This window comes from Protopterus annectens, chromosome 12.part0, assembly GCF_019279795.1.
Source record: "Protopterus annectens isolate FY-2018-M chromosome 12.part0, PAN1.0, whole genome shotgun sequence".
In the NCBI taxonomy this organism is placed as follows: domain Eukaryota; kingdom Metazoa; phylum Chordata; order Ceratodontiformes; family Protopteridae; genus Protopterus; species Protopterus annectens.
This window is the reverse complement of record NC_056746.1, coordinates 481,970,748-481,983,472: the sequence shown is the minus strand read 5'-3', so window position 1 is coordinate 481,983,472 and position 12,725 is coordinate 481,970,748. Positions and strand designations below refer to the sequence as shown.

Here is a 12,725-nt window from a genome sequence, read left to right as displayed (position 1 = left end):
ATGTTCTCCCTGTGTTCGCGTGGGTTTCCTCCGGGTACTCCGGTTTCCTCCCACATTCCAAAGACATGCATCTGGAGCATTTCTCCCTGGCCTCCGCTGAAAACAGGCTCTGTGGAACCTAGTCGGACTTTCCCGGTCAACAAATGATAAATAAAATAAATAATAAATAAAATAAAAAAAAACACATCATCGGAACTATGTAAAAGCTTGAGGACAGCTCCCAGTTCTGCATGTGATGCATCTGCCACAAGAATATGGGATAGGTTCAACTACAGGAAAGGAAGATTCTCTCAAAGGTTGATGAAGTCTGCCACCAATCCTGGGCCCTCTGACAGCCACAAGGCCTCAATGTCCACTACAATGCTCACATCTACAGGCTTGTAGGTAGTGGAGGAAGGAAGTTTTAACAATACCTAGGCCACTAGGGAATTTTAGACAGGTGAAGCAAATAGTTGACAGCTTTGTGGCCCATTATTACATGAAAATATTTTCTTATCAAACTTGTCTGAGGCTTCAGGATAATTTTCTTGAACAAGATGGCAAAGTGCTGTAGTCTCTGGGTCCAGTGCTGAACTATGGAGGCAAAAGAGTCAGAATAAGGATGCTTGGTCAAGATTTCTCTCGATTCAACCAGAGACTTATATAGACCATCTTCTTTCTTGGAAGCTACTTGAGCAGACTATAAATGCTTCTGGGCTGCAAATATGGCATCCATGATGATTGGCTCTATAAGATGAATTACCTAAAGCTACTTCTCCATCTTCCTCAGGTACTCATTGAGACATTTCTAGGAGGGGAAAGAATGAGGATCAATGCAAGGAGAACTCTGAGCATCAATGTTTTCTTGAAGGAGGGGCCATCTGGGGTGGCAAGCTTTAGGGTGAGGATGACTTGATGTCCTTATCTGTCTCACAGATAATCACTTCTGGCTACCAGATGTCTCACAGAAAGCCAAGGAGATGAAAGTCTCCAGGCCCCCCACTAGCTGCAGCAGAGACAAGTACGTACAAAGCTAATGTACATGGGGGTTGAGAGTGTGACAGTCATGCACTGGGTGTTAGGTAACATGCAGCTAGCATCATATGTACAAGACAGAAAGATGCTTCAGGACTTTGCAGTCTTGCTGAATGGCTTTGTCTTCTTCCATTAAGGTTATAAGAAGTTTTATTATGGTGACATCCAGTGGCTAACTGGCTGCATGACATGCTCCATGGTACAACTGATCACCACTCATTTAATACACACATCCTGACTTCTTTAAACACATTCTAATTTCTCTGACGACATAGAATTCAGTCTGATAATACACTGGCAACATAGGAGTATAATATTTGGGTAACGGGAAAAGCAAGAGACAACTTTCAGGTCATAAGTTTTAGTAAAGTTAATTAATTCAGTTTTATAAACAAGTACTGGAAAAACACGGTGTTCAGCCATTCTCCTTCTTGTAACAGCTGCAGTCATGAGCTGGAATTAGGTGCTTGGTCAATTGCATTTTACAACTCATGATGTTAGTTTCATTTATTATATAGTCTTGTAAAAGATTCCAGGAACTGGAGGGAGCACTGTTACTGAAAATGTTTTTGACTACTACTAAAGAAAAGACAGGCTTTTTTAATTTGAATATCCCCCGCCTGTGGGCTCTTAATGTGTAGAGTGTCATAAAAGTTTCAGACCTACTGGCCAGTGTAGGACAGTACTTCAAATACAAGTCACACAGAAGAAGAAGAATATGGTAAAACTGTTATTATACCCTGATATATAGTATTCACGTAAACCACTGGATTCTACCTAACATGTCCTAAGGCTGGCAAAAGCTATCCAGTCTTGGCCTGTCTCCATATGCCATTTTATCTGTTCTCTGTACCACTCAAGTTACCTTCCTGTTTACTACTTCTAGTAGTGATGGAACAGCCTTCTGAAACACCATGAACATTAGGCCACAGTTAGTATCTAACAGGACAAATGGAAATGTCAAGGCTGCTGTTAAACTGTAGCTCTAATTAAAGGTGGCTTCCACTTGGATTCACTACACCTTATGATTGTATATTTGTTTACAATAGCAGTTCAGACTCACACCACTTCATTTCTTCAGCCTCTCATGAATAATCGACAACCAATGTGTCCATAACTACAGCTGTAGGGAGGTTTTGGACATGTACCTTCTGGGGAACCAAAGAATGCGATCCATTACACAGCTCAACAACATAAACCAACAACATCTGACAACGACGAGAAAAAAAAAGCAAAGACTGCAACTATGTATATGTTTTCATGGTAAGTCCACTATCTTCTATTTATAACTAAAGGTAACAAAGGAATTCAGACTTTTGTCCAGTATACAGTATGGGTTTTTATTACATAAGGAAATAAGCTTTACTTACTCCATCTTCCTGTCTTTAGAAGATCCTGTGAGCATTTGACCATATTGGTTCTGTAAAGGAAGAAAATAGATAATATTTGTATTTACATTAACACTTCTTCCATCCATACTACTGTCTTGTATATGGTAACCACTTTACAAAATTAAATTGTCAATGTCACTTTTCTTTAAAATAAATTGTCTCATGCAGTTTTAATAATGTATTTTCTCATATATGGCTCCATGCAGGTGACATCAGCTGTTGCCAGGGCCTGTTCTCATCAATTGGATCTATCAAACCAGGCTGAGCCCTCTGACCCTTGTCTGGAGACAGTGAGGACAGTGAGGTTTCCTTGGGCAGAGTCATACTGCTGGTGGTGATGGGTTTGTTCTAAGGACCCACTTCCAGCACATGCTTGCCTTGTCCCAGGGAAAGATGTGCAATAGGTTTTGCTGGCTTATCATTCACAGCTCCTAGTGTGACTAAGGCATAGACTTGCCTACCAACCCCCCCCCCCCCGGACAATACCCTCCATGTGTCCTCAGCATCTGCAAAGGTTCAATCACACAGTTGTGTCTGAGAGAGCATACCCTCCCCCAAGGATAAGCACCCATCAGGGCTTTATCCATCTCTGCCTCCATCACAAGCTTCTGTAGTACATTTAAAATCCTGTTTTCTTTTGCATACATAGATGAACATATTTATTCATCAACATGTCTCTCTTGTTGACATAAGGAACAAAATTATTTCACACAATCACTTCTTATTTGTTCATTCCCACCAGTTTTACCACATTTTGTCATATGACTCATATGAAGAGAAGGAGGATGACAGCCAAAGAAAGACAGACAGAGAGAGGCAGTGAGATGGACACAGTAAGGACACCAGAGGAAAACAATGTTAACAACTAGGCAGATGAAGGGCAGCTTGAAATAGAATCCTTCTTTTTATTTTTAATTATTCTTTGTTGATAGGGTTGGTCCCACTAGGGGGAGACACAAGGTGGTAGTTACACTTCTAGGGGAAATTTGGAAAGGGCATTGGGGAACTTCCCCTACTTGTTAGCATACATGAATGCTATTGCTGGTGACACTTCCTGCTTCTGGTTTGAGTGCAAAAATATATGACAATAGAGGTTTATGGACTGGGGGTGGGAATGTGAGGTAATTTTGAAAATGTTATACATATTCCAAGCGTGTTAAATGTAGACGGTAACAGAGGTTTTCTAAATATAGGGAGCAGCTAAAAACATGCTTTTTGTGTGGAAAGGATGATCCTTTGATCAGTAATTGCGATAAAAGAAAATGTTTTATTTCTGGTAAGTTAGGAAATGAAGCTAAGAAATGTGATATATGATATGTAAAAAATGTGGAGGAACTGGCCATGTATGGGTGGATTGTGAAGAAAATGTAGAAGTTATAGAACAAGAACAAATACAGGACTCTGTAATATAGAAAGAAATATAGACAAGAAACATGAAGAACAAATTACATGAAAATAATAAATAAATAACAGTGGAGGAGATAAATGAAAAAAAAATGAAGGAGAGGAAGTGGTACAAGATACAAGTGAAGAGGAATATGTACACTGGCAAGTAGTGAGGAAAAAAAATCTTTAGGGAAAAGGGTTAAAGAAAGAAAAAGGAAGGTTAAAAGTATGATTGTGAAAGAAAATAAAAAAGTACAGAGTGAACTGGCATCTCACCTGTGTGCCCTGTTCAATCACAGCCTCACCTCAGGCTTTGTCCCTACTGAATGGCACACTGCTACAGTCATCCCTCTCCACAAAGGAGGAGTGACTACAGACCCTGGGAACTATCGCCCCATTAGCCTGATAGATCAGATATGCAAAGCTATGGAACGCATCATCCTGGACCTAATAAACAAGGATATAGGGATTCTCCAAACTCTGGATCCCATACAGTTTGGTTTTGTGAAGGGTAGATCATGCCTGCTCAACCTGGTCGACTTCTTTGAGTCAGTCACTAGAGCTATGGATGAAGGCAAGGTGGTTCATACAGCCCACCTTGATCTGGCCAAGGCCTTTGATACCATTCCCCACACAGGAATCATAGAAAAACTTATTAAACTAGGCATCAACCCCTATATCACTAGGTGGGTTGCAAACTGATTCACAGATAGAACCCACAATGTGAAAGTAGCTGACTCCAAGTCAGACTGCAGACCAGTCATGGGTGGAGTCACACAGGGTTTGGTCCTGGGTCCTCTCCTGTTTGGTATCTACTTCTCTGAAGTCCAGGCCAAGATGAAGGGACTCTGGCTAACAAAGTTTGCAGATGATTGCAAGTTGGGGGCTAGGCTATTATTAACTCCCCAAGTGATGTTGACATCCTACAGAAAGGCCTCACTGAGACCAATGACTGGTGTCAGAACCATGGCCTTAAGCTCAATGGCAAAAAATATGCCGTCATCCCCTTTGGGAAAAACCTGGTTCCCATGAATTACCACATCGATGGTAGATCTGGGAACACAGGTTGACAGCAACCTTTTTTTGATCATCACATTGCCATTGTGGTCAGAAAATTCTTCTATGTGGCGCATCTCATTACTAAGGGTTTTGCATCCAGGAAGAAAGAGGTCATTGTCTCCCTCTACTCTTCCCTCATTAGGCCAATCATCGAGTACAATGCCCCATTTGGCATGTACCTCACTAGACACCTGCAACAACTGGAGAGGCCTCAAAAAGAGGATCCTAGGCCTTAAACACTTGTCCTATATGGACAGACTCAAAACACTCCCAACTATTCTCTGTCTCATATCGCCTACTTAGAGGCGATCTCTGCTTGACTTACAAAGCCATGTCTGACCCAGCTCTGTTAGAAATGCTGTATCTAAAGAAATCCCAATCCCTCCACACCACATGCTCCAGTGAACTCAACCTCATTACCACAATCAACAGAACAAGCTGGAGGGACAGGTTCATAACCCAGAGACTGCCCATCCTATGGAATAAACTTCCCATACATGTCAAACAGCACCTCACTGGCCCTCTTCAAGAGAAATCTTGATGAGTGGATAGGAAAAAATTCACCCATGGAATCACTCCAATGGCTCTACTCAACAGAAGCACTGGGAATTAAGGTCAGGTGGCATGATGCCAGGGTAATCCTATGGGCTAGGCTTGTAAAAGCTCCAGGGCCATTAGCCTAGTACACACCTATGAACCTAAAATGCAAAGGATATATGTGGAAGGGGATAAGACTCTTACTTTAAAAGGAAACTGAACATTTTAGTATTAAATGTTAATAGTATAAAGAATATTAAAAAAGAATAGGCATATTAGAATGGTGTGCTTCACTTGATATGCACATAATTATATTAGAAGACACGAGTAAAGGCTACAAACAGAAAAGCTATGGGATGGGAATATTATTTGGAATATGGAAAAAGATACACGTTCAGGAATAGGTGTGTTATGTCAGGGAAACAATGAAAGTTTTAGATATTATGACAGAATTTGGAGGAATAATGGTGATAGACATAAGGTAGAAAAAGATGTGTACATAATCATTGCAACAGATGCATGTGTTCCAAAGAAATAACGAGAAATAATGTTTAAAAATTCTAAATTACGTAGCAGTAAATATGGAAATAATATTAGTAGGGGACTCTAATTGTGATTTAAGAAAAAGAAAGAAAGAAAGAAGTGATGCTAGGAATATGTATGAGATAATGAAAAAAGGAAAGTTATATATATATATGGGACAATAAGCGTTGGATTTGTAAAAGAAATTATATAAAAATGAAACGATTATTTTTTAAGATCTGACAGTTTAAAAATCGTGCAAGATGGAATCAAATTAAGAGGCTTCTTGGATCATTTAGCTATATGGGTAGAAGTGCAGGAGAAGGAAGGATATATAAGAATATGTAAAGGCATTAAGAGGTTTAATGAAAAGATTTAGATGAAGGTAGAAAAGAGATTAATCAGTTATGGAAAGATCATATAGATATTGGTATTTTTTATGAAAACTGGATGAGTTGGTGGATAAGCTTTAAAGACAGGTATAAAAAGTGTTTCCTGGAATGTCAAGTTGTGAGAAGAACGATAGAGAAACTAAGAAATATTTACAGAAGTGTTACGAAATAAGGCATTTTTTTATGAAAAGGAGAAGGTTACGAAAATGCTATACAGAGAATTTTTACTTGGAAATATTTACATAGAAGCTTTTTAACACCACATAAAATTGCTTTTGATTTATAAAACAGAGAAAATAAAATACCGGGGACATGATGAAGTACTGCATGCAAATTGGCTACATATGGTTATAAAACATAAAATGATTATTCCATTTTGGATAGAAGTCAGAAACTTTGCTAAAGCACTGTAGTTAGACAATTGCAATGCTGCAGATTTATTGAGCTTATTTAAAGTTTCAATTCCAGATTCAATACCAAAAACACAACTACCTCTTCTTTGGCCCATCCTGGCTATCACCAGGAAATACAATATTATATTGTGATTTCACACTGATTAGAATGCAATAAAAAGTTTTAAAAAAATCATATGACAATCAACAGCACGAATAAATTAAATGTTATATAAACAAAGCTATTTCTTACAAGGGAAAAGGGAAGAGATGGCGCCATATTTAAATAAAATAGTTAAAGAGAATAAAAGAATAGTAAAAGAACTAAAGAATAATGAAGGAGAAAAGAGTGACTATGCAAAACAAAACATCTGAGGTAATAAGGAAGCGCACAGAGAATACTTTTGTAAAGAAAGAGATAAAAGAGAGACAAAACGGAACATTAAAAATTGAGTAAGGAGGTTAATAAGAGTTTGGAAAAAATATAAGTGTAGAAGAATTTAATGGAATTTTAAAAGAACTTAACATGGAGAAAGCTACTGTAATGGACAACACTGAATATCATATGTATAATAATATGGAAAAATGGTAAACAGTGTAGTTTGTGGAGGTATTAAATGAATGGTTACGAGATAGGAGTGGTAGAAAAAGAAATATGGACTGGGATTATAAAATTCATATGGAAAAAAGGAGAAAAAGATGATATAAGAAATTTGAGACCAATAGTGTCATATGATACAAATTATAAGATATTTATGAGAATAATAGGTAAAAGACTAGCAAATAAAATAGATAAGCTGCTTGAATATAGAATTTTTGATAACTAAGGGAAAGGAAGTCACAATCTATTATGGAGAATGAAAGAAGTGATAGATGACATTATAAATAAAAAGGCTGACACTAAAGCTATGGTAGGAGATGTGAGCAAAATGTTTGATAAAATAGAATATAATGTTTATGGGATGCATTAAGAGATTATAATACAAGTGAAAAGTGAAAAATAATGTGATTTTCATATTAAATGGGGGTCTATATCATGACCTCGAAACCGCATAATGCAGAACACCTATTCATCGACACATATATGTCAAATCCCAGTTAATAGAACAGCCAGATCACGGAGTTTTTTTCCTGGGAAAAAAAAACGGTTGGCTGTTGCTGTGGCTTTGCCCTTTTCCCCACTGTAGTGCATTCTTGGAGCTAGTATATTTAGTTGAAGGGTGTGGGGGGCACAGCCTCTCACACTGGCAGGTGTGTGGGGTGAAGCCCCCCACTTTGTAATGTTTGTACTGGTGTGTTGTGTTCAGTTGGCCTACCGATTTTTTTCTCTTGGAAAGAAATCGGTGATCTGGCCATTCAGTTATCTGGGAGTTCAACATATATTTTGTCGATGAAAAGGTGTTCGGCATTTTGCAGTTTTGAGGCCATTATATAGACCCTTAAATGGATGGTTAAGTGAAGAAATAAAAGCAGAGTGCGTGATAAGGCAAGGGTGTCCTGCAAGTAGCATTTTATTTCCGTTAATTATGAATGTGGTTGTTAAAAAATGAATAGAGTGTTAAACATTGCAGGTTATGAGGTAACAGAAGAAATATGAATTCCAATAATTCTTACATATGCAGATTATATAGTCTTAGTTACTAAGAATAAGGAGTGGATGGAAGAAATTAGAAAGCTAAATAGCTATTTAAATATGCTTGATTTATGTATAAATAAACACAAAAGTAAAGGGTGTGGGTTTAAGGGAAATGTAGAAAGCATTTAGTTTAATGATGAAGTTATATATATACTGGGGATAGTATATGGAACAGGTGAGCACAGAGAGAAACACTTGGAGAAAATCATTCAGAAATTAAGAGATATGTGCATGCTTTGAAAGTCATATAAACTGTCATATAAAAAAGTATATTTAATACAGTCGATTCCTTTAGGCAAACTGGCTTATTTAGCAAGTGTATATATGATCCCATCTAGGTATGAAAAAGAGATACTGTACATTATATTTTTCTTTATATGGAGATAAAGGCTAAATCCAGTTAGAAGAGAAATTTTGTACGCTAGGGAAGAGGAAGGAGGTCTAGGGTTAATTAATCCAATTGTTCATGCAACTTCTTTGAATCTTTATATAGCTTTGGTAGGAATAAAAAAGAGAACAGGAATTTAATATAGCTTATATTGAAAGTTAAATATAATTTTTTGGGAGAGGATAGATTTAGGGAAAAGATGGAAAATGATATGAATGAAGATGCAAAAGAAAACCAAAACAAAATTCTTTTATGGAAATTGGATATAAATAATGTGGGAAAAATAGGAAAGAATGGTGTTTGAATATAATGAATAAACATTATTATATTTTCCCATGGAAGCATTAAGAGAATAAGAAAAAAAAATGCTATAAAAATAAGATTTGCATGGTGTAAGAAAATATATGAATATAAAGATTTAGGTAAACTGTCTGTTAATACTAACATGCCCCATAGAAGAATACAAGAAAGAGTGTGTAATCCCTGCGGGGAGGTTGAAACAATGAAGCATGTGTTTTTGAAGGGCTCTAGAATGAAAAAGTAGTGGGAAAATGTGTGAAAAGAAAATGTTGAAAGGTTTTGAAAATGTTGGAAGATTTAAATATGAATATGCTCAAATATGGGTATTATGGTAATAAAAACATGAAAAAAGGTTAAGAATGTCGATAAAAATTTCTATATTTTATGGTCAATATGGAATGAAAAACCTCAATGAAATTAAGTCTAATGGGAAATGGATATTATCTGAGATTTTGAAGAAAGTATGCTTTTGGCTGTGGAAATAAAGGGTGAGGAGATGATTAAAGTATATGGGACTGTACTGTATTGTACATAAAAAGTGTAAATAACTGCAAATAATGTATATATGTAAATAATGTATATAAGCTGTGATGATCAATAAAGAACCCCTACTCATGGAAACCATTTTGCGTTAGCATGTTTCAGGCACAGAGATGGCCTAAAGAAACAGGAAGGCAGATGGAGAAACAAGGAGATAATGGAGTGATGAGTGAAATGGAGGAGGAAGCCAATATCAAGACTGGAGAATGCATGCAAGATTCTGATGAGATGTTTCAAAGAAGTCTGTTTGATGGAGATGAGTCTGCAAATAATGGATGTATAATTATAACCCTCCAGTTGGGAGGGTTGCAGGATGATTTACTTAAAGAAAAAGTGGCGATATTGTAGTTGAGGGCCTCACCGGTTCGTTTCGCGGAGAAGTGGGCATGTCGCAAATTGAGTGACAACCCGGTCTGCATATTTAATTTGCTCATGCATACATGATATGAAAATATTAAATGTACACAAACGGTTAATACAGTATAGTGCGCGCATACATGTGCGTACATACTACATCCAAAACAAAAGTTAATGCTCTATAAAACTGTGGTGAGAATCCAAGATGTCCAAGTACAACGGCTCCTTCATTCAGGTAATTGCATCTTCAATTCTGAATGTGATTGCCTTCCTGCAGTCCTCCAGCATCATTCCAGAGGAGACAACCTGTCACAAGTGTGGATGCAAGGCTGCCCTTATACCTCATAAAGGCACATATGTATGGAGGTATAGAGCCAAGAAGTGCAGGAGAAGAAGAGGGCTGATGATAGGAACATTTTTCAATAGAAGTCATTTGCCTCTGACAACCCTGGTGAAAATACTCTACTGCTGGTTTCGGAGGTTACCTGTGACAACAGCTGCTGACCACCTAGGTGTTTCAGTGAAATGTTTGGTGGACTGGTATCAGTTTTTGCGTGATGTCTGCTCCTGGAAACTTCTGCAGGACCCCATGCTTCTTGGGGGTGCTGGGAAGGAAGTGCAAACAGACGAGTGCCTCTTGGTACGTGCCAAGTATAACCGTGGCAGAAACTTGGCAAAGGAGAACACATGGGTATTTGGCATATATGACTGCTCATCTAAAAATGGTTACCTGACTTTTGTAGACCATAGAGATGCTGCCACCTTGCTGCCCATTTTACAGAAACATGTTGCCAGGCACTGTTATTGTTTCTGATGAGTGGGCAGCATACAAGAGAATAGAAGCCATACCAGGTATGCATTACAAGCACCTGTGTGTAAATCATTCACAAAACTTTGTGAATCCTATGACAGTGGCACACACTAATGCTGTGGAGGGCATGTGGGCAAACTGTAAGCGACACTTTAAGGGCATGAATGGCACCCGTCCGCACATGATGCATAGCTACCTGGATGAGTTTATGTGGAGGAGCAGATATGGCGATGACTTTGATACTTTATTTGTTAACTTGCTGAATCACATACACGAATTCCAGGAAGCTGTTCTTAGTAAAGGTCCTGCCAATGATACTGAGGAAGAGACAGCTGTGACACCTGCACCAAAAAGAGTCCGTTTGGACATTAATTGGGACAGTGAACCATCGCATTCCGACTCTGACAAAGAGAACTATAATGCTACACAGTAAAAAGCCTGATGATGTGTTTTGACGGTTTCGTTTCTTTGCTGATTATAGTATATATTATAGTGCAATAAAACTTGTCAATTACAGATGTTGGTAACAATTTACTGTTATATTTACTGTTATATTACATGTCAGTGCACTTTTTCTTTGGTTGTACATTCGGAGGGAATGCATATTCATGAATGGGTGGGGCTTGCTACTGCGCATCTGTTGAGGCCCTCAACTACAATATCGCCTAAAAAGTGATGCAGAGTGAGGCAGGAAATGAAGAAAATGTTTCTTGGGAGGACATTATGGAGAAAATACATAAGGAGGATGCAGAGGCAATCCTAAAGAATAGTGGTGAGATGGAAAAGAAAACATGCAGAAAGAGAGTAAATTAAGGCAAAAGTGGAATAGCAGAAATGAAAAAGACAGAAGCAAATGAAAAACAAAAGTTTGGGATAAGGAATCAAAGTAAAGAAGACAAAGAAATGGGAAGGTATGAAGTGTGGGACAATTTAATAGCTCCTTTGGGTGTAAAAGCACATGAGGTAAAAGCATTTATTCTTATTAACAGACATTTTGAGAGATTATATTTGAGACTGTTTCTTCGATGGAAAATTTTCTTGGAGAATATGAAAAAAGAAATGATATGAATAGAAAAGAACAAGCAAAAATCATGACAGGAAATCATAATAAGGCATTTGATACGATTAGACATGAAATTTTATGGGTAATAATGAAAAATGTAAGTGAGAAAGTTAGGAAATTATGCATGTCAGCATGTGTTAATAATAAAGTAAAATATTTATAAATGATGGGTTAAGCCAAGAGGGGGATATGAAGAGTGGTGTAAGATTCCCAATGAGTTGTATACTCTTTGCATTAGTTATGAATGTGATAGTATGTGAAATAAATTACAAAATGGAGGGGGCACAGTATATAACACTTGAACGGTTCAGAATTTCAATCATGTTAACATATGTAGAGAACATTATAATAATTACAAAAAACAAAATGTGGATAAAGGAAGTAATAATTTGCACAAATGAGTGTGTGGAGGTTATAGGGATGTCTTTAAATAAACAGAAAAGTAAAGGTTTAAGTGATGTAGTAAAGGTGGGGGTATATATTTTACAATTAATATAATTTATGTGCTAGGTATAACATTTGGGAATAAAATTTAAGTAGAATCCAATGGGAAAACAATAGAAATAAAACAAATCTAGCTTTTCTGGAGAACCTATAAATTATCATTCACAAAAAGGCTTATTTAATAAATTAAGTACTGATGGGTGAAATAGCATACTTAGCAAGTGTATTTATGTTGCCAACAGTACTTGAAAAGGAAGCAAGTGTATTCATGTTGCCAACAGCATTTGAACAGAAATGATTGTACAGATGTTTTTTCATTTATATGGGGTTCTAGATTAAATCCAATAAAAAGAGGAGTTCTGTATGTAAATAAAGAGGAAGCAGATTTAGGGTTAATTAACCCAGTGATTTATGCTGCTTCATTAAATATGTACAAAGCGTTAAAGTGAATAAATGCAAAATATGAGAGATTAGTGGTAAAATTGTATAAATA

General features: G+C 37.2%; 1 protein-coding gene across 4 annotated transcripts in view; it reads right to left on the bottom strand.

Moving 5' to 3' along the window:
• Positions 1-12,725, bottom strand: part of LOC122816649 (IQ domain-containing protein E-like) — a 292,142-nt gene that overhangs the window by 65,920 nt on the left and 213,497 nt on the right. For all 4 annotated transcript variants that reach the window (XM_044089582.1, XM_044089585.1, XM_044089584.1 and 1 more), the window contains exon 9: positions 2,385-2,434. In XM_044089582.1, the coding sequence (XP_043945517.1) occupies positions 2,385-2,434 (50 nt within the window). The remainder of the gene's footprint in view (positions 1-2,384; positions 2,435-12,725) is intronic.